Genomic DNA, 21269 nt, shown 5'->3' with positions numbered 1-21269 from the left:
GATTATGCGAAAATCGAAATTGTTACGAAAATTTCAAGTTCTAGATTTATTCCTCTTCCGAAAAAGCTATTGTTTCATAATCGTTCGTCAATCAAAATAATGTGACGGTCAAAAAGCGAGTTAAATAGTAGCAAAGAACGCCATGCGTAATGGAACGCAATGTTACTTATCCTTGTGCTTAACACGATGGGGAAAATAAAATTTTCGATTGTCACAAAACTAAGCCAGTGAATATTATACACACACCAAAAGCTTTAAAAGATCCAAAAAAGTATTTTGAAAGGTTTTAGAGTCCGAATTTATGTCCCAAAGAATAGTCCACCCATAGTTCTCTTTTAAGAGAACTAGTAATCGATATTAGTGAGAACCTGAATGACGTGTCCGTGTATAGTAAGCGCTATTGAATATGATAATCTCGATAGCGATTCGAGTATAGTTGGCTGTATATTGATTTTCCCAATAGGGAATACAGCTATGTATTTATTCATGAAAATGGATCCAATGTCTTATAGTAGAGAACGCCGTTCGAATTAACCGAACCGACACCGTCATTGGAGGACGTAATTTTTAACTTTGACTAATAAGTGAAGAATTTGGATAGAAGGAAAATACACAAATACACGATCAAAAGATGGGAATCCAACAGAGCGTGACATCTCTGGGAGTGTCCTGTAGTTCTTTGTTAGGTCGATGAAATACAAATATCATATAATGAGACAAATGTGTTCTGTTTAGTTTAATTTCGTTTGGTTGCAAATTCAAAGGTTTCTACAGTAATCTTTCACAATAACGAAGTATTGGTAATAAAACACTATCTCATGGACTGGTACCAAATGCAAGAGCTGGTTGTTTATTCATGCTAAAATGGACGTGGTGCAACAATAGGCTCATACATGTTATTTAAACGAGTGACCTGTGCTCGGTCGTGCAGTTGAGACAGCTTTATGTTCCAAATACTGCTCCTTTACAGATAACATGACTAATAGTCACTTTAAATTTGCCCTGATCGTGATTCAGTTTCCTTCCGCTGACCGAGAGGCGGTGATTTAATAATATCTAAGTTACGGCTGTTAATCCTCTAGTTTGATCTGCTACTATTTTCCGAAGAACGCACGCATAAGCTTATAAGCTTATCGGAACTAAATTCCTCCTTACTTTTCCTTGGGATTTCGAACAACTTAATATCTTCAATTTCAGCCTTATCCATCGTCGATTTTGCAACTTGAACGTTAACCTGAGCCATCCTCGGTATGAAGACGTCTATGAATCTCACTTTAGCTGAATTTTAAACCTTTATGTTCATAGATATTCCCTGGGCTTACTTATAATGTTATAAGCACTAACTTATTTGTTCATTGTCTCCGTTGATGCTGTTGGTTGGTTCATATTTTAGACTAGCACGTATAGTACTACATAATGCAGATATGTTCAATATAATACAATCCATTCATGTAATCGTCAATATCATATAGTCCATCCATCAATCAATCAAATAGTTATCTTGGTTGAAAATACAGAAGACGAAACGAGTAAAAACTTGTAATACATGGCATTTTATTAGTATACACACAGATGTACATAAATTTATAATATGGTTTATACCTACAACCTCTTCAAACTGAATACAGTAAATTTGTTTCGGCTCGTGACTGTTTTACTCGGGTATAACTTCAATATCGACTTCATGCAAACTTTAACATATATATTTTTCGGTGTGCCAGTCTTTCAAAGACTGTCTATAAATCTGTGTTTCCGTTAAACATCGAAATGATGCGAGCCATTTCAGTTATCGATTTACTACATGCCTCGTATATCGAACATTGCGCGCTCCATAGGATTCAATGGAAACTAGTCATCACTTGACTGAAAGTGAACCGGAACCATTTTCAACTTGACAACTTCAGGATGAAAAAAAATGATCAAAGTACATCTCGTACCTAGGAAATACAATCTTTACAAAATTAAGCGAAAAAAAAATCGATAAACCGAATAAAAGTGATTTAAATATACCAATGCCCCCTGCGATTATGAAAATCAAATTATCGTCTATGATTGTCATTTGTACGTATATAGAAACTTGGAGAGACAATTATGTCAGATAGGCATGTAATCATAAAAAAAATTATAGCCCAATCACGGGATCCTCGGGACAGGAGACTATTTGCCCTCCTTACGTCGGATAAATGGTCACCTACCCTCGGGCACATTATATATTATTACCTAAATACATGGGTTTATGTGCCCTAGAGCAGGTGACAATTTGCACGACGCCAGGAGGGCAAATTGTCTCCTGCTGCGAGGGCACATAAACCCATGTATTCTGAGGCAATAATGTTTTTATTACACGCCTCTTTACAATTAATGCTATATAGCATTTAGTTACATGTAGGGAATTTTCACTCAATTTTACATATCGACAAGCATCAGACAGATTTTAACAAAAGTCAAAATAGGAGTGCGGGCACGGATATTTGACATCTGTCGTTAATCGTCTACTTTGACGTCGAAATCGTCGAAGGGCTTCACTAGACCGTGTAACCATGGAAAGCGGTCAGTACATCGTTCACCGGCCCGCTAACTCGCCGGATGTTCCTATTCAAATCGATGCACTGATGTGCACTCACATCGAGGCATGTAATAAAGTCCCATGTTTAGGCTATAATGTATAATATTCAACGTATTATCAATAAAGGAAGATTAAGAGAGTGACGATAGTCACTCTAACAAATATCATTTGTGGTCCGTCTTTACAGTTTGTTAAAATCGTATACCAAATATACAGCTTCACACCTTACTAGGTAAATTTTGAGTACGAAAATACTTTGTTCACAGAGTTACTCAGGCCAGCCTCGTTCACAGCTGTGACTATCATGTAGTATTCCATCGATGGATCAATGTCTCTCAGGGGTATGTTGTCTCTCGTGTTTCAAACCATTTGACGACAGTACTTCCACCGTGCAGTGTAGTTACTGTTAATTCGTAAATCAGTAAGGATTGACTGTAGAATACGTCACTCCAGCTCAGAAGGACAGTGTTGTCATCGAGCCAAGTATGTTGGATGGCGATACCTGCAAGGAGATATCACTAATGTGTTTAGACGAAGCCAGACGTTTTCACCATTGATTTGCTCAATCGTGGTTATCTTTGGTGTTATATTTGATACAGACTACGATACTATTTCATTTGCGTTACAGAGTACACGCGAGGCTGACAGATATCGATTGAAAAAGAATGTAATGATTCTCAATTAATTTTGGGATTTGTTTTTATTCTCGTGAATGTTGAAATTTCTCTGGAATAAAACTTATCACCGTCTACTACTTTCCGGGGAAAATAAAATAGACCAAGAAGTATATTTGTCTGAAAGGAAGTGTACTATTTTAGGTAATATATTCTTGATTCATGACTTACCTGTCAAGACAGGCGGTGATGATTTGACTGTCACGTTTGCTGTGAGCGTTTCGCTGATAAAACCGCCATGGTTGATAGCTCTCAGGTGTATCTGATAGGTCAAAGGTCGTGTTGTGTTAAGGTCCAGGCCCGTCAACAGAGCAGTATTCTCACCGTTTAGACCGACAGATCGCCACTCAGTGTCGTTACGTCCGTCAACAAACTTGCACTGGAAGTAAACATGAAGAACCAATACTCTATTCAAATGAAATCTTCGACCGAATCATACATCTATGCATCAATGATCAAGGTCTTTACATTCACCTACGCTATACACATATTTTCTTTGTCTGAGTTGAATAGATTTCAAAAACAAAACTTTATATTTGTCACACCTCTACTTTCCTGTGATATATTTGTACCATTGCACGTCTTATCTTCATCCCGACCTGATGATGCCGTAAGTGTATGTGTTTTGTGAGTGTGTTTGCTATAAAATGAGAATAGATCAAGTACATTTGGCACCAAATGTACTTGATGTGTTGTCAATTTTTTGTAATATTGCTCGCAAACGTATGTACAGTACTGTACCGCCCGTGTATCTGTGTATATAAGGCGTCACTGGGACAAATCTCCAGGGGATCGCAATTTATCTTTATTAAACAATGGGACCTTTCGGGGTTATGATATTTGGTAAAATTGTTGTATGCGGGCATAGACTTGCAATGTCTATGCATGCATAATCCGATAAAAGAGAAAATCCATCAGTTTTATAAAAATCGACTCGCAGTGCAAAACTTAGCCATACTGCAAACTAATTGCTTTCTTGTCTTTGAGCTTACCTCGTAATAGGCAATACCAGTAACATCCATAAAGCCATTCCAGACTATAGCAATGCTGTCAGTGTCACCTTGGTGATTGTGTCGAGTTCCAAAGATGGTCGGTGAACTGGTAACAACATGCAGAGTTCCTTCACTCGAAGTAGGGGCATCTTTTATCATTACGACACCATTAGACGTTTGTTGAGTGAAGAGACCTGCCCCATTATGACATCTCACTGTACAGTACACTTTCTGTCCATGCTCTAGGCTATTGGTAAAGTTGCCTTGCGCGAATGAGAGGGACTCAGATCGTATGAAGGACATTAATATTTCTGACCCTGGACTGAAACCTGGATTAGAAATGGTAAACAGTTTAAGGGTGGATAATGAAAAGTCTTCGAATTCGTTAGCATTAAATGCACAGAAAGATTTGTGTGTCGGGCGAGTCTTTCGAAAGACGACACATAACATAAATCGCAAAAACTGCACAAGTCCTCTTGTAACAAGTCACCGATGATAACATCAAAAAACCGAATTGATTAAATACATACCAGCTGCCCACTCACAATATTGAACTCCACTTTCAGGGTCAGAAACATTCCAATGAACTGAGATAGTGGATGTGATTTGGTACACGGCATCCACGTCTTCATCTGCACCATCCTGTGCAATGACAATATGAAATCAGAGAATTCAGAGATTAACCTGTTGACTCGGAAGTTTTACCTGGCTTCTTTTTACTTATATCTTTTGAAAGAGATTGTAGAAGATCGTCCTTTGTTCAACAATGATAAACTTTCGATTAACTGATTCAAAACCAATGCAAAGTAACTGTTATTAATAATATGCTCTAAACATACCATGACACAGCACAAATCTGGAGGGGTCAGATCTATCAACCATGGCTCTGAGTAGATCGCTGTTTGGAGATCAGCAGCGTTCTTGGCTACAACGGTGACATAGATTGGTAAGCCATGGGTCAGCACCAAGTCATCAGCGATGGCATGATTCAATCTTCCAACTGATTTAAACGTTTGAATTTGCGTCCCCCCTGAAATTTCAAAGACAGGCGTTTAGCAGTGCTAAATCAAGGTACTTTCCGACTTAGCAAATGTGATATGATATTGATAAACTACACTGTGTCGTTCAAGTTTCATGTCGCTAATGATTACTAAACAAGATGTTTTCAATTGATATGAATGCATGGTACTTACCTTTGACTGTCCCGATCGCCCAGAGATATTCGATTATGGCACTCTCTATGTCAATCATATCCCAGTTAGCGATCACTGCAAACCTAATTCCGTCAGTTCTGACGTCAACAGCTATGGCTGTGGCAAACTCTTCAGTGACGTCATCGGTATCAGTGATTGGACTAAGACGCTGAACTCTGACGTTATCTAATGCTATTGCTAAAAATACAGTATTATATATCAGATCAGTATAAATGATTTTAAAAATCGACTTGCTTTCCTATAAAGTTAAACAACGTCTCCAACAAAAATCACCTTGGCATAAAATGTGCTCCTTTACCTGACTTTAACGCCACTTGGATTGCTGTACAATTATAGTATTTAATACATAAAACAATTCAAAATAATGCCTGGCATTGTTGCTACCAATTGCTGATATTGTTAGCAGATTATACACATTTCGGTCCAAGTCTTTCAAACGTGAACTTCTCACTGGTATGAATGTTATATCATTCTGCGTAGTCGTTCGCATTGAAAATATGATACTTTTTTGACCGTAAAATATTGAAAGTTCATTGTGTGTCCATTTTACAGTTCGAAATCTCTTTTGATGTTCGCAAGGTCAATTCCTGGGAGACAAATTTAACCTATTTCATTTTAAATTATGGGAGAAGTGATTTTAGGCTATTTTATGAATAGAGAGTTAATATTCCTGATTGCATGAGTAAGTATATGGGAATCATTGGAATCTATTATTCTAACGTACCACTCCTTTCGCCAAATGATCCAATTTCTATATTTGATGAAGCAGAGTCCGCTGTGAAGTAGTACGCATGCTCAAACCATTCAGCAAGGCCATTATCGCCATGGCTACCAGCTCTTTGGAAAAGGTGGAATACACGATGCATTCCGGGAATGTCTATGTAACCTTCCTGGGACAGTAATGGTGTGGAAGACTGTACAGTATGACTGACGTGGAAAGACAGTTTATACTTGTCACCTTCTACGGTTCCAATGTATTGACTCACGCTGCCATACAGAATAAGATAAGCGTTTTCACTTTGTCCAACAGTTTCTGCAGATGTTTGGACATATCCAATACCTTCGATTTGCCATCCTTTAGGCTTACAAGACAATGAAACGCCATCAGCGCAGCCATCTGTTGAATTCCCATCCTCGGTCGTATCTTGTATTTCTTCAAACGACGGATTTTCAATCAAGTTCGAATCATTGAAGTACATTGACCTGATCACAGGTGCAGACGTATCAAGGATTACACCATCCGACACAGCTGACAATGAAACCAGTCCTGCAGCATCGACGGCCATAACCTTTGAAAAGTATCTTTCCCCTACATCGATACGAATAGAAAGGTCAATGAAATCAAATATGTTGAGTTTTTTTAAATTTATGTCGTTTCTCCCCCACGACAGATGGATTTACAACTCAGATCATTTTCAATGCACCTTTCTTGCAATCAACATTTCATAACTTAATATAGCATTGAGTTTGAAGATATTGTGCAATATCAACACAATCAACCTCCTCAAATTTAATGTTACAAGACAGTCTCTTGATAAGTATTTTTTTCGTAATGAAATATGCATTCTCACCTGATGTTATTGGTAAGTCAAGTGTTTCTGCCTTCGATAGATGTAAACCAACGTCATGGCATGGTAAAATATCTTCCGCTCCGGGACTACGACCCACACACCAGATGTAGTGATCTATTGATGACTCGAGGTCTGAGAAGCCATGCCATGAAGCTGAAACTACTGTAGTTGAATTTTGGTAATCGTTATCTTCTAGACCAAGCCCGTCATACACGATGCCAGTTTTAGGTAGATTACTGTCAATCTGTAGTTGAAAGTAATCATGCAGGAACGTCTTGAAAAAAGGGGGTTTAAAACTCAACATGATATATATGCCCTATACACAACAGTAAAAGGCAATGCACTTTGATTTAGGGGCTCCCTCTTCAATAGACACCTTCTTTATTGCCACATAAGTAAACAATACTACCAATTTTAAGGTTAGCCTTTGGGAGATGATCACGTGATCTCTTGGCAATCTACAACTTCTCTCTTGAGGATTATTTCAATTATTGACTCGTTTTATTTTGCACCTACCATTACACTATCTGAGGAAGCTATTGACATCAGTCCTACATGGTTTATTGCCATCACATTGGAGTAATACGTCACTCCACTCTGCAAATTGATTCCGGTTAACATCCCAGTAAAATCGTGTGAATTGTACGTGTTTCCATCGTATGGCACTATATCTTCACCTACGAGTGAATATCGGTATTCAAATCGCGATCAACGGTATCAGTCAAGAAACAAAACACAGACACAAACGTTCTCTCTCTCTCTCTCTCTCCTCTCTCTCTCTCTCTCTCTCTCTCTCTCTCTCCCTCTTAACGTACCTCCAGGATATGTGCTGAGTGAAATCTTGAAAGTTTCAACTGACGTATCACTATTGAGGAATACGTTTTTCCACGCAACTCCGATGGCGGTAGCCGATGTTGAGTAATCAACATCTATTAGGGTGTTTATATTCAGAATATCCTTCACCTGCCGAGAAAACGTATTTAAAGAATTAATGAAGAAATGAAAGAAAAAATAAGCCATCAATGAAAGAAATCGATATTAAATGCTTTGAAATTTGTCGGGGAACAAATCAGTAATAGACAGGTAAATGATAGTTTAGATCAGTTGAACAGAGACATAGCAATTATTAACATTGCTAACGCCGCCTCGAATAAACAAGTTCTCGTGCCATGGCCATAAAGATGAGCAGAGCTACAACTTAACTTACCTTTCGTGAAGATGAAATGCTGGGTGGAGTATAATCGGGTTTAACACCGTCAGATCTAAATATGGCGAAAGTTTTGTCATCATACCAAGCTTTAACATAGAATACGTAGTAGACTCTTGAATTCAGAGGACCTGTTTTGATAGAGAACACCACAGAACTGTTAATGACCGATAGGCTAGAAAGCACTGGGAATTACATTTGCCGTCGTAACAATTTCTCTTCTTGGGTACCATCACCATGGCAGCCGCTTCTGCGCTGCATTGAATATGTTTTAATTTGTGTACATACATCTGCCCGTGAGTCCCGAAATCTTAAGATACTGATTCCAGCCTACAACTTCAACCATCACAAAAACAAAATAAAATTGCTGAAGAACTAAACTTACCATCTTGCTTTGTGAAGACAGCAAAGGTGTTCTGTCCTGCATCGTGCCATAACCTATCAAAAGCAGGATTTAAAAGACCTGCACCGACGTCTTCGTCTTTGGATCCAACACTCCACTCATACCGCTGTACTGGTTTTCCTGGAAATTCATTTCAAAACATGTAGTTACGTTCGCATGAATAGAGGGATTATTAAAAGCAATTTCGATGATAGACATACGTTAAATATAAAACCGGGATGCCAAATCATGTAAATACGTCACTTCTTAGCTGCCCATGCAAATAAACAAATGAATAATTCTAAGACAAATTGTGAACAACACTCATTAACCCTATATATTTTGCAATCGTAAATTGTCGATATGAAGTACCCAAGTAAACATTTTAAACAAGAAACAAAAGTACGATAATTACCACCACTAAGAGCTCTCCATCTTGATGCAATTGTACAGCGGGATGGACTCAGATCGACGTCTTGATACACATCGTTGTTCAAAGCTACGTCACGATAATCAATGATGTCATACACCTCTACTTGCTGATATTCACTGTTTCCTGGCAAAAAAATGTGATAACAGAGGGGTTATTCCATCCATTCATACCGAGTACAAGTGGTACATGTAACAATCTGATTATCAAATCACCTAATTGACAGCATCTTGGTAAGTGAATGGAGGTAGCACACAGTATGTGTGCTACCTCCTTGGTAAGGGCGATTCCCAAAACTAACGGTATTTGCCTATTAACATACAACACAGCGATCATCTTGAAAAGTTCATTATGATAGAAATATCAAAGTAAAAGCAAAGGTATACAGACTCAAAATGGCAGATAAAACACTATTTAGGAAAAGAGCTGAAAGCCCCACTGAAACAGAGGGCATTGTGGTGATGCTGACAATTACTCCAAGTGTCTAATCTGTTGGTGAAACTATGAACTGAAAAGACTGAGAAACAGCTGTAACTGGTCGTGTCCAAAACAACCGTCTTATCATTCATAAGGTTCAATTCAAATTTGAGCAAGAATACCTGTTCCGAGGCTGCAAAGTTCTGGTGTTCTTTGGCATGCTTGATTTTGTGGAGCGCATGTGCAGTCTCCCTGGCATGTCTGTACATCGCATCTTCTCAACAGGGAAAGAATTCCGCTCGGCCGTTAAATCTCGTGATGGTAAAACTTTCTTGCGCTTCGTAACCTCTTTGACCAACCTATTAGTAAATACCGTTGAACTTATTTAAATATGGTCGATGCCTCATGTCATTAACAAATCACCAAATTAAAGCGTTACTGAACTGCCTCGTTATTGGTTGACTGATTACAACGTTAAAGACTACTGTGTAAATAAACAGGAGTGTAATCAATGTGTACAAAGAAGCAATATACGTGAGTACATGCAATGATTGTCGCTTGTTCCATTCAACAATTACATGAGTGAACATATGTTTGCACGTCCTGTCTCCACACCTCCACCCTCATTCACTCATATAAAATTCTACGCTAGATCGGTGCATCTTTTTTTCAGAAAGAAACACCTATTCTTGTTTATACATTTGATTATGTATGGATACATGGATCAGGGGTCTTATATTGATATGCAACACTAGATCGTGTCTCACCCCATTAATGGCCCAGATGGTGCAGTAGATGTGTTCCCCAGGCACAAGGTTCCTGACAATGTCCACACTTGCTGTTTGAATTACACCTTCATCAAAATGTGGTACGCCATCTTGGTTGATGATTTCAACGGCTTGGTTCTGTTAAAATGCCAATACATGGACATTACAGAAATTTGTAAAGTTTTTTTTCAAATATATTCATTCGAACAAGATGTGCATATCCCTCAATGGCCAAGCTCTCGTCTACATTCAACGATTGATTAAGCTCTGAAAAACTGTCGTGCACCGAATCGAAAGATCAGTGGTGTACGCTAGAATAGAGTGAAAACATATGGAAGAAGATATTTAACGTCCGCAGCTCCACAACTTTGGAATTCCTTATCAGGTGACATTCAAAAAACATCCACTGCGAACGGTTTCAAGTATAAATTGAACACTCATTTGTTTGCCATGGTATATAATGTACACTGACTTAACCGGGCCTCTGAGAATAACATTGCTTATTGATTTTAGCGCGTTATACATATTTTTGATCGATTGATTGATTGATACTACAAATTGTATTTTCCTTTGTTGTTACCTGAGTAAGATCCCACACACCGAACTGACTACCCACAGCTACACGGTAGTGACTGATTCCAGAATGGATATCTGAAAATCCCAGCCAAGCAAGATTGACGCTAGCCGGAGTGCCACCTTGACTCTGTTGGTATGTCATCCATCCGTCTCTGTGACGTGTCAAACCTGCAGCATGATCAGTTCCGACAGCAAATGTCCCGACCGTTGGTGGACTGGAGTCGATCTGTTTTGAAATTATGAAGATTATGAGATGAACTTCAAACATGCAACTAATACTGGACACTGTGTAATATTAAGTAAAATGTGATAAGTGAGCTGGTACAAGATACTTACCAATACTCCGGTGGATTCACTAGATGTACATAACTTTGCAGCATTGCAGCCGATCACCTTCACGTAATATGAATCACCGTCATGCATAGTGAGGTTGGTAAATGTATACTGACGGAAACTACCTGGTAACTATGAAGGCAAATGTCATCCATATTAGTAACGTCGATAAACTGTTGTATGTTGGCGGTTACTTAACATTCAAAATTATCTTTATTCTGTTACTTTGACAGGTATACTTATAGTTGCATTTAAGGTTAGCTTAAACATACATTTCTGTAACTATTACACCACATCAAAACATGCACGAAAACAATAGTTCGAGATAATGGTTACCTTAACAGTTGGTGCAGGGTTCTCTGATCGATGATGTGTAAATACTGATAGTAGGTAGTATTGAAGAGGACTTTCACTGTCACGAAACTCCCAAGATACTCGCAACAACGAACGCCATACCTGAAATATCGAATGCAAACTGGTTAGTCACTGTAATCGTTGCAAGGAATAATAAGAGATGACGTTTATAGCAGGACATGTTGTCAGATTCACTAAGATGGCCTTTGGGACATAAAGGACATGTTGGACATTCGGACAGCAAGGTGGACAAACCACTTTTTCGGAAAGTTAAATTTAGTGGAAAGTTTTTACTCTACCTGAGTGTTACCAGTAAATGAGCCAATGCTGTTGTCTATTGTGGGAATATTTGTGACAATCGGAGGAGTTTCATCAACAGTGACACCATTGGATGACTGTTCAACAAACAGACCTGTACACCAAATGCAAGGCATGTCATTATTACAACTTAGACAAACTCTTTACGGGAAAGTCAAAATAACTTGTGTTTGATGAATAGTGGAATGTTTTTAAAAAAGTGACTTTGGTGAAACAGCAGCACACTAACCTGCTTTATTATACGCCCTGACTGTCACATACACAGGGCGATTCATTGGCATTGACTGGAGCAAAGTTGACGTGAATATCTTTTCTGTCAGATGGAGTCTTGTATTTGACAGTACATCACCACTACCAACAGAAGTACCAGCTCGAACTTCATAGTGTGATAGTTGAGAGTGTGGATCATGAAAATTATACCAATGAGCCGTCAGGGTTGTTCTTTTTAAGGATGTAATGGAGATAAATATAAAAAACGGAGAAAGTCACATGTGTGATATAATTTCTATAAAACGTTGGTTTGTACAGACTGACAGACTGACCCATGTGGAAATACAATGTTAATCAATATTATTGTCAAACATAATATATTTAAGCAATAAAGCACACCAAGCGATGGTATACCACGAAATTTTGACCAGTTCTCGACAACTGGTCAAAATCGAGAGGTATACCGTCGCCGGGTGTGATTTATTACTATTATATCATAAAAGTATATTGAAATTCTGGCGACGAAAGTCAAAAACGGATTTTTGCTCAAGCTGAGAGCTCGCGCGTACGCCAGCCGTGGTATATCGCCAATATCCGACGGTTCTTTTCGTGTCTCGACCAATCAGATCGCTGTATTTGCGCCATTAATATACTAGTATGATATAATATGATATATAAAAACACATTCGTTTTTATAGCGGCGTAGCTGTAACTTACTTAGATGACTGGAATGCAACATCGCCGTCATTTATCCCATCATAGACGTTTCCTGCGACAGGGGGTGAGTTATCTGGTATGATACCGTCTGACGACACACTTGTGCATAACCCAGCAACATTGCACGCTCTGATGGTTGTGTAATATCTCGTGCCAGGTTCCAACTGCAGGTAATTTGCATTCATAGCTGAAAGTGTCAAAGGAGAGAGAAAGAAAGCAATGACATCAAATCAATTCAGTGATAATAGAATTTATCATGACGGTTGTGAACTGAGTGATCTAACTTTGCATTGACAACGATAACTATAACTGTAATTCAGATAACGTTGGTCGTACCTGTTTTCAATCCAAGATTCTCCTCTGCTACGACGTCATGACAACCAGGGCATGATCCGATCTTCCATGAATATCCTTTTATTGCACAATGTGGGTCACGGAACCCGTGCCATTGTGCACAAAGGTAATCCAGCTGAATCTGAAATCGTGTAAAAGGTCCTTCTTACATCAGTATCCATTGGTGATGTTAGGAAAGTGAAAAATTAGACTGTCATGAACTTACAAGACGGTTGCTTTTACATCCTTTGATTCGCTTTACGATGTTAAGTAAAGGAGGTATTGTATAAAGAATGGTATCGGCTATAATAATACCTAAAAGTTTAGCGACATGCCATGCTAGGCTACCGTGGAATGTTGCCATAAGAGATTGGTATTGGCATTAGTATGTATTTGGTTGAATGACACCATACAAAATACCTACTTTTTGCACCTTTTATCTTACTATGTCATGTCAAGAACGATGACAACATATGTTTTACCTGATAATCGCTGTCCTTGCTCTGATCACAGCCATCGTACACGTAACCCGCTTCAGGTGGAGATGTATCGTACAATAGAGCCCAAGATACGCCGACCGTGGAAAGACCAGCTCCATTGTATGCCTATAGTAACAGAAGATATATTTGGGAAGGTAATAGACGGTCTTCTAGTATGGTTCAATACAATTAAAACGAAAGCTCCAAGTGCACTACGAAAGTTCGATTCGACAAACACATTCAATTTTATAATAGCCTGAATTTGATAGTCAAAATATTTATTCTGAATTACCTTAACCATCGCATAATAAATGTGTCCGTCGACCATATTTGGTTCACCATCATCTGCTTGAAGAGTAATTTGTTCCTGATTGGTTGACGTACACGGAAACACATCTGCATATCCAGGTTTTGATCCGATGCACCACTCATAATATGAAACACCTAAGCTTAATGAATGCAATGATTGTTAATTATTTTATCAAAGACAAATTAATGGTTGAAAGTGTAATAATAATAAATATGTTGTAAAAGTTACAAGAATGTATTTGACATTTGTTGAAACACAACTTACCGCTTTCTTCATCAGAGAAAAGTTGTTTCCACTCTGCTGATATGAAAGACTTTGAAGTGATAAATGGTCCGCCAACATTGATGCTTTGTTCAGATTTCAGTGGGGGCGATGTATCTACTGTGACTCCGCTGGACACTACATCGGTAGATAGGCCAACAAAGTCTATGGCTATAAAGAGAAATGACTAGTATATATATTATGTCCGATCCAGAATAAGTCCTGAGTCAGACATTCAAGAATTACAGTTCTAGTAGATTTTCTCAGGAAAAAATTGATAAAAAAGAAATAAAGCGTATGAATCAGTGATGAAGGAAAGTCACTCACACTGTCAAGTTTAATTTCACGTCTCAGATTGTCAAAAATGAAGAAAACTATTACTCCATCGTCGGCACTTTTCACCCGTACCGAAATACAAATCGATATGTTAGGAATATACAAGGTCTGTATATCAAATTTAGAATTTCGTGGTAGTAACAGGGCATTGTCATGTTATTTTCAGAAAGTATCGACATACCTCTGACAGTCGCATAGTAGGTCTGACCGCTGATAAGGTTTAGATTGTACAGATTGATCCAATTTGCCACGCCTACTGACTGAAAATCTTGAACGTCCACACCACCAGGGGATGTACCTGAAAAGTTTTTATTAATAAATGTCAACCTGTTTGAAATATCTCTGTAGTGTATTTTAATACTGAATTATGATTACATTATACATTGCAACATTATCAGAAATAAAATAAAATAATTAAAATACATTTATCAACTTACCGACTGCAACTTCGTATCTTCTGATTCCAGATGAATGTGAAGTTCTACCATGTTCCTCGACGTCATAGAATCCATTCCAGTTTACCACTAAGTCTGTACTTGAAGCCTTTGCATAGTTATTTTGATAATAAAATGTGAAATTTTGTATTTAAAAATCAATTGTCGTGCATTTAACTTCTTGGCATATGTTTTAAACATCATGTATTTAACATCCGTACCATGTTTGGAGAACAAATAATGAAAAGACAAACGCACAAATTATCAAAGATTTAAACATGCTTTAATCAATAATCTGGCAATCTTTACCTGATACAGTTGTTCTTTCCAGCCAATCCAAGCCCGTCCAGCATTTGGTGGCGTATGATCAGCAACGATTCCATTTGAACACGCAACTACTTCAGGCAGAAGAGTTTGTGTATTTCCGTAAATCTTCGTGGTTTGATTTGCATGTACACAGATGTAGTACCGCCATCCATGTTTTAAGTCAAGATTGCCAACATTTACATAATTGACCTTAAAATAGAAAATGTAGCATTAATATATTTTTACTCAAACATCAATCAATCATTATTTAATGGTAAAAACGAAATGAAAAAGTATGATTAGAAATTACTCCATTCTAGTCAAACACGCTAATAGTTGTAGTATCAAACAGTCTGATATTGCTAGAAGTTATGTTAGAGGGTCAACAACCCAAATTTCCTGGAACATAACAGTCAAAGGTGGTGAAATCAACTACATTTAATTGAATCAGATGATGATAAGACGGGAGATTGAGAGTTTGATCGGAAATCACTTTCCAAATAAACCGACAAATCATTATGTTGTCCACAAGTATGATAACTTGTTGTGTGGTCGCATATACTCTCTGTCACTGATTCCACGCAATCAGGCCATTAGCACATATTTAAGAATCACTCAATTACATGTACAGTTTAATGATAAAAGCCTTGATATGAAGTACGGGTAATAAACTGATAAATTTTTAAACGTCACTCAATTAGAGTTGAATGCGGCAATTACAGTTGTAGTACCAACTATCCAAGGTATAGCTACTTACGCTAGATTGTCCACAAGCCAGAATTTCTGGAGCTGAACACTCGTAGGTGTAGAAGTCAAGTCCATTGGATTGACGATGATAAGCCAAATGATTGAGTGTTTGATCAGACACTACTTTCCAACTAAAATTACCGTGTTGTAATGTTGGCCAGACGGCTGATAACTTATGATGTGATCGTGTATACTCTCTGTCAGATTCCAGCCAGATGCTGTTTTCTTGCACGGCCACGTCTCTAAAAATGGTGAACACGTTCCCGAATACATCAAAACTGTCATGATGATCACAAGTAAAATTGAATTTACTGAAAAGATCTTTTTTTCAAACTTCAAGTTGGCACAATAACAAAAGTGCAGCTGTATCATAAAGCTGTGATAGTATATTGAACACCAAAATACTTACAGCCAGTCGTTGTGACACCTTATCACCAACTCCTCCAGTTGAAAAGGATTGATATTTCCGTCAATTGAATTTTAATAGCGACTTGAAATCAGAAATAGATTATATACTGAACTTTTTAACAATCTGAATGGAATTCAAAGGTCGGGTTTGGTGTATAATCTTTCATCTCATACATTCAAATTGATATCTTACAACTCAGCAGAAACACTGAGAATATTTACCTGACATCACCAAGTGACTGGTCGTAGTCGCCAACAGAATCAATTACCAAGTTTTGACTCCGAACTTTGCAATCTTGGATATCACGGTAGATAGTCGTGTAAAGCCCGGCTTTGTTGTATCCACGTAGACCGAGTTGAATACATTTGCTGAAGTCAATCGGATACGGTGTTTGAATCGAGTAATCAAGTAGCTGTAGATAGTTCCGATAACATATTTGATGTCAATATATTTCCACATTGAAACTCTACATTAAGTGCATGTCTATGACGATGGTTAATAATGACCGTTTCTTTTGTCTTTATAGCACAAACATGCAGCGTTCAACACCTTTGTTTCTCCATACAAATGAAGATAAAATTAACGCTATAAAAATGGCATTAAATGTCAAGAAACGTGAAGGAGTGCAAGCTAATACGTGGACAGATGTGGTACATCTGACAACGAAATGACATGGACCTGTTGCTTAACTTAACATTATAGCATTGCTAAATCTGGTTTCAAAGACTATTTCCTCACGATGGCTTTGTTGTTGAAAATAAAGATGAAAAGGTGTAGAATGAAAAGTCTGACGACATTTACAATTACCTTGTCAGAAGATTCTGTTACGTTAATGCGTTGCCATGGAAACAGTACGTCATCATGTATCTCACCCTGTTGTCTTGAAGCCACACTCAGACTCCACTCATAGTAATCTATTGCCTCCTCGTCAGTATCTTCTGTAAGTTCATCTTGCTCAAATGCATTCCATCTGATACTAATCGTATCTGTAAGACTTTTGATGTATTCAAAATGGATTACTTACACAAATTCGACATCAACTCCTAATAGACAACAGGTTACTACAAGTAACTGCAAGGAACGATGAAGTTTTAATTTCTATTAATAATATTGATTCTTACTTACTTTGAGTGACTAATTTCTAGAATTTCTCCCGGGATTGGAGGAAACGGCGTTACCCAGAATCCGTCACTTGCGACAGGTTGGAAACAACCTCCTTGAAAACAGAACTTGACGACAGAGCGATAGTGTTGACCCGGAAGTAAAAGTATGTCTGCAGCTCGATAGAAACTGGCACTTTCGATCTTACGGTAATGCGTCACTGTGTCCCATGCAATAATTGAGCTGAGAAAGATCGGAAAAGTGTTATATGAGTTTATGTAATGTTTCATTTGAGTATCGTTGAAAATAGTGTTGTTAACAATTCTCTTCTTTGTTTGTCATAACTTGGCGTTGTGTTACTTACGTCGTATCACTATAATCGATAAATGTAAACCCAGAGACACTTTCTTGTAACAAAGCAAAATTGAAATTGTTGGTTGAAACACTTTCTTCTTACCTGTTAACAACCTGTTTTCTTTGCAATGCCCATTCGGCATGGCTGGCATATTCCTTCACATGGTCCTGTAAAACCCAGTGTGCACCTGCAGTGCTTGTGGACGCTTGAAAATCTACATCTTGTAGACAGGCCATGGACCGTCTGTTGTAAGCATGATGAGAGGTCGTTTCTTCGTACATGCCTTAAATATTAAAAGAGTATTAACGTTTACATACCGTGGATAACGAACAAGGTAATTAAATTGAAATTAGACAGTATTGCTTACCGCTTTTCAGTGTGCATGGAAGACCATCATAAACATGGGCGTCGGTCAAGGTCTCTTCATTTGCTAGTACAGTGACGCCATCAGAGCTAGCCGTCACAGTCCCCGTCTGTGTCGATGCCTTTACAATGACGTAGTATTTCTGCAGCCAATGTGAAATAAAGTTTTCATAAATCAGAGTACGGTCGGAATATTGTCATAGCCTTTCAAATGTATTACTTACGTATCAGTGATATGCCTACATATATCCACGATGTTAAAGATCCTTACCTAGGCGAAATGTAGGATGTATTTCTAAAGTTCAAAGGTCAAATCTAAGTCATAAGACCAACGCCTCAAACATGCTTCGTTCGTATTAAATAGTTTGAAGAAAAGCACGAGATAAATGCATAATCACATTCAGGTGCATTTCTCTGGAGTCAGATATGGACATTCAACAAATCACACAACTAAAGAGTTGAATCAATTCCATACCTGATAAATCACCAGCGTCAAATCCTGGAACGAGTACGATGTGACATCTGAACCAACACTGTGGAATGGGACTATGTTCGCCAAATCGGGAGAGGTACCAAGACCGAGTTCGTAATTGATGACTTGATGAGGATGTGAAAAACCACTCCATCGACAATGAATATTATTAACATCAACTTGCAAATCGATGTCTTCCTGTACCTAAACGAGTGTATGGAAAAGGTGGCATGAGAAATGCATTGACTTTTAGAGAGTTTATAAGACCAGAAATACAAAGTTATACTTGCTGAAATGTGATGAGAGCGTCATCATTACCCCAAATAAAGCATCTTCATTTGTAGAGGAAGTCTCATACACATTTCCGGTGCTTGGCAATTGCACAACGTGGTAATATGGATTCGATGTGGCAACAACACTAAGTCCAGCAACATTGGTTACTTTGATTGACATGAAGTATACGTGATCGCCATGGAGGTTCCAATCGAGGATGTCTGTTGGTATGGCAGCGCAGGTTGGCGGAGTTGTTGTTTGACACACGCTGCTTTGTAGGTTTGATATTGATACATACGACATCACATTTGTTTCGCCTTCATTGTCACCTGCAAGGAAGAGCATTATAAAACTGAACTTGATATCCGTTAAGATTTTATCTGTCAAGTGATGTTTGCAGCAGTTTATCAAATAGCGTTTGGCTGAAGTTATCAGTTTCTCTGTGTTGCTTAAAGCGAATTATTGACTCTCATAAACATTGGTGTTCCTATAAAACTTATTATGATGTACTTGCAATTGGCGATTTGTCATTGTTTATCCTCAAAAATTTAATATGCACGTTATTTTATTAAACTACATTGTCGGCAGGGTTGTGTACTTGTTACTCGTGAACAATGACGTATACATGAAACATGGTGACTGTATGTTCAGCTATACATGCATTTCATTGTATCGTATTGTTATACACATTATTTTGTGGACTACTCTTAGCCACTCAATGTGATATTGCTTACTACCATAGTATACAGCTATTGGTATATAATAGATTTTACATCTACCTAAAGCCACTTCATACTTCTTTAGTGTGTCTAATTGATCGTCGTCATAGAAACTGCCCGTGTTCCACCTTGCAACTAAGAATTCTTTATTTTCGTCTCGCTCTGACGTCACTGTTATGTCACCTTGGAAGCTTGGAGGCGTCACGTCGACGAAAAATGGTCCGATTGTCTACAAAGTAAAAGTGTAATCGACATAGTAACATGAAGAAGGCATAATATGAACCGTTTCATTGTTGCAATGGTAGGTCGGGGTTTATCATCATCATCATCATCGTCGTCGTCGTCGTCATCATCATCATCATCATCATCATCATCATCATCATCATCATCATCATTATCATCATTATCATCATCATCATCATCATCATCATCATCATCATCGTCGTCATCATCATCATCATCATCATCATCATCATCATCATCATCATTATATTAGTAAATAAGAGTAAAAAGTACCTCAATCTTAGCAAGTCCAGCCCTGTTAGTTGCTTTGATTGAGATGTAGAATTCAACGCCTTCACCAAGGTTAGGATGATATGTTTGAAACTCTTGATGTCCCTTCGTCGACGTAAATGGTACGATGTCAGGGTCAAGGCCTGCTGACGTCTTGCCAATGCCAACCTCATAGTCAAATATTCCACTGTCGGCGTCATTTCCTTCCCAAGTAAGGAATATCTACAGGAAAAGTGTACGTAAGATATTGTAGTGTTGAGGTAGAACAATGACACGGTACACGTAGATTGGCCTTCAAAGTTTACAGACAGTAGTCTGTCATTACCTCTTCTGCCTGCAAGTAAGACCACTTTTGTCAATTTTATGCAGTGCTTTTGTTGGTATCGTAACACTTTTAAACTGTTTAGGACCTCTGTCAAAAGTTATGAAACTAGTACATACGTGATTTTCTCTCCTAATAAATGCCTGTCCCGCCACGTTTCCATAAGACGTGCAATCGTTGTCTTCCATTCGAATTTCAGAATTATTGACGAGCAGTTTTTGTGGATAGAGGTCAACACTTATGTCGAAAGAAGCAACGTTCCTGTAAAAGGCGAGTCAGAGCACATAGATAGGAGAAATGTATTTTCATTATTGAAATTGTAAGTGGAAAGTTTATGCTGACAGAATGTCTTCATACACTGCCTATTGTCAGTTGTCTTCACGTATGACAAATCGTCATAGTTTTACCAGCTAGAAATATTCATGTTATGATGGTTTTGTTACATCTGTTTATATTGTTAAATGAGCCGTAGAGAGAAACTGTTGTTGGAAAATATTGTAAAGTTAATCAACTTCAAAGTCTGTGATACACGGTGGCCTACCTGCAATGATCAGACGGGTTTTGTACAAGTTGACGATATCTGTTTTCATTTATGAACCACACCGCACCATTCGCATCTTTCACCAGACTTGGCGTCACGAAGACATCATCGATGAATACTTCACGTAAAGTTGGTTCTGTGTCGTCGACAGTGACACCATCAGAACATACAGGTTTTGATGGGTCCATGGCTCTGTTATATGCAATGACAGTGCAGTGATACTTGCCAGGGACTGAAGCTGTCCACCGAGCACTGGTAGAAGTCGTA

At 38.2% G+C, this 21269-nt stretch overlaps 2 protein-coding genes and 1 long non-coding RNA gene across 3 annotated transcripts; all 3 read right to left on the bottom strand.

Moving 5' to 3' along the window:
* Positions 1–1601: 1601 nt before the first annotated feature.
* Positions 1602–7675, bottom strand: LOC139144713 (uncharacterized). Its single transcript, XM_070715437.1, has 9 exons — positions 7534–7675; positions 7018–7261; positions 6171–6755; positions 5426–5623; positions 5072–5262; positions 4763–4874; positions 4233–4561; positions 3412–3619; positions 1602–3068 (listed from the first exon to the last, which is right to left on the bottom strand). Exons 1-9 carry the CDS (start codon positions 7636–7638, stop codon positions 2902–2904), a joined length of 2139 nt encoding a protein of 712 aa, XP_070571538.1. The 5' UTR covers positions 7639–7675; the 3' UTR covers positions 1602–2901.
* A 173-nt stretch (positions 7676–7848) lies between these two features.
* Positions 7849–8742, bottom strand: LOC139146084 (uncharacterized). The gene is made up of 3 exons (XR_011555073.1): positions 8610–8742; positions 8225–8355; positions 7849–7980 (listed from the first exon to the last, which is right to left on the bottom strand). It is a non-coding gene; the product is annotated as an uncharacterized lncRNA (long non-coding RNA).
* Positions 8743–9035: 293 nt separating this feature from the next.
* On the bottom strand, positions 9036–21264 carry LOC139144712 (uncharacterized). Its single transcript, XM_070715436.1, has 28 exons — positions 21003–21264; positions 20581–20722; positions 20143–20361; positions 19687–19855; positions 18953–19236; positions 18638–18838; positions 18167–18305; positions 17902–18082; positions 17469–17687; positions 17151–17337; positions 16565–16755; positions 15945–16176; positions 15191–15397; positions 14885–14990; positions 14629–14745; positions 14115–14282; positions 13833–13984; positions 13544–13666; positions 13065–13203; positions 12729–12915; positions 12031–12242; positions 11783–11895; positions 11466–11585; positions 11133–11261; positions 10801–11022; positions 10221–10358; positions 9636–9812; positions 9036–9162 (listed from the first exon to the last, which is right to left on the bottom strand). The coding sequence occupies exons 1-27, from the start codon at positions 21188–21190 to the stop codon at positions 9732–9734; spliced, it is 4566 nt and encodes a 1521-aa protein (XP_070571537.1). The 5' UTR covers positions 21191–21264; the 3' UTR covers positions 9036–9162; positions 9636–9731.
* Positions 21265–21269: the final 5 nt, after the last annotated feature.

This window comes from Ptychodera flava, chromosome 12, assembly GCF_041260155.1.
Source record: "Ptychodera flava strain L36383 chromosome 12, AS_Pfla_20210202, whole genome shotgun sequence".
Lineage (NCBI taxonomy): Eukaryota > Metazoa > Hemichordata > Enteropneusta > Ptychoderidae > Ptychodera > Ptychodera flava.
Note: the sequence above shows the minus strand (reverse complement) of the source record. Positions and strands in the feature narration are given on the sequence as shown.

Bases quoted from the DNA above. Each gene is read 5' to 3' on its own strand.
- LOC139144713 (XM_070715437.1), bottom strand. From the start codon at position 7,638: ATGTTAACCGGAATCAATTTGCAGAGTGGAGTGACGTATTACTCCAAT. The intron at 5,263-5,425 runs GTAAGTACCATG...TTGAAATTTCAG, and splicing joins GGCGATCGGGACAGTCAAAG to GGGGGACGCAAATTCAAACG. The intron at 3,069-3,411 runs GTAAGTCATGAA...ATCTCCTTGCAG, and splicing joins ATCACCGCCTGTCTTGACAG to GTATCGCCATCCAACATACT.
- LOC139144712 (XM_070715436.1), bottom strand. From the start codon at position 21,190: ATGGACCCATCAAAACCTGTATGTTCTGATGGTGTCACTGTCGACGAC. The intron at 17,338-17,468 runs GTAAGTAAGAAT...ATACATCAAAAG, and splicing joins CTAGAAATTAGTCACTCAAA to TCTTACAGATACGATTAGTA. The intron at 13,985-14,114 runs GTAAGTTGTGTT...CATTAAGCTTAG, and splicing joins TTTCTCTGATGAAGAAAGCG to GTGTTTCATATTATGAGTGG.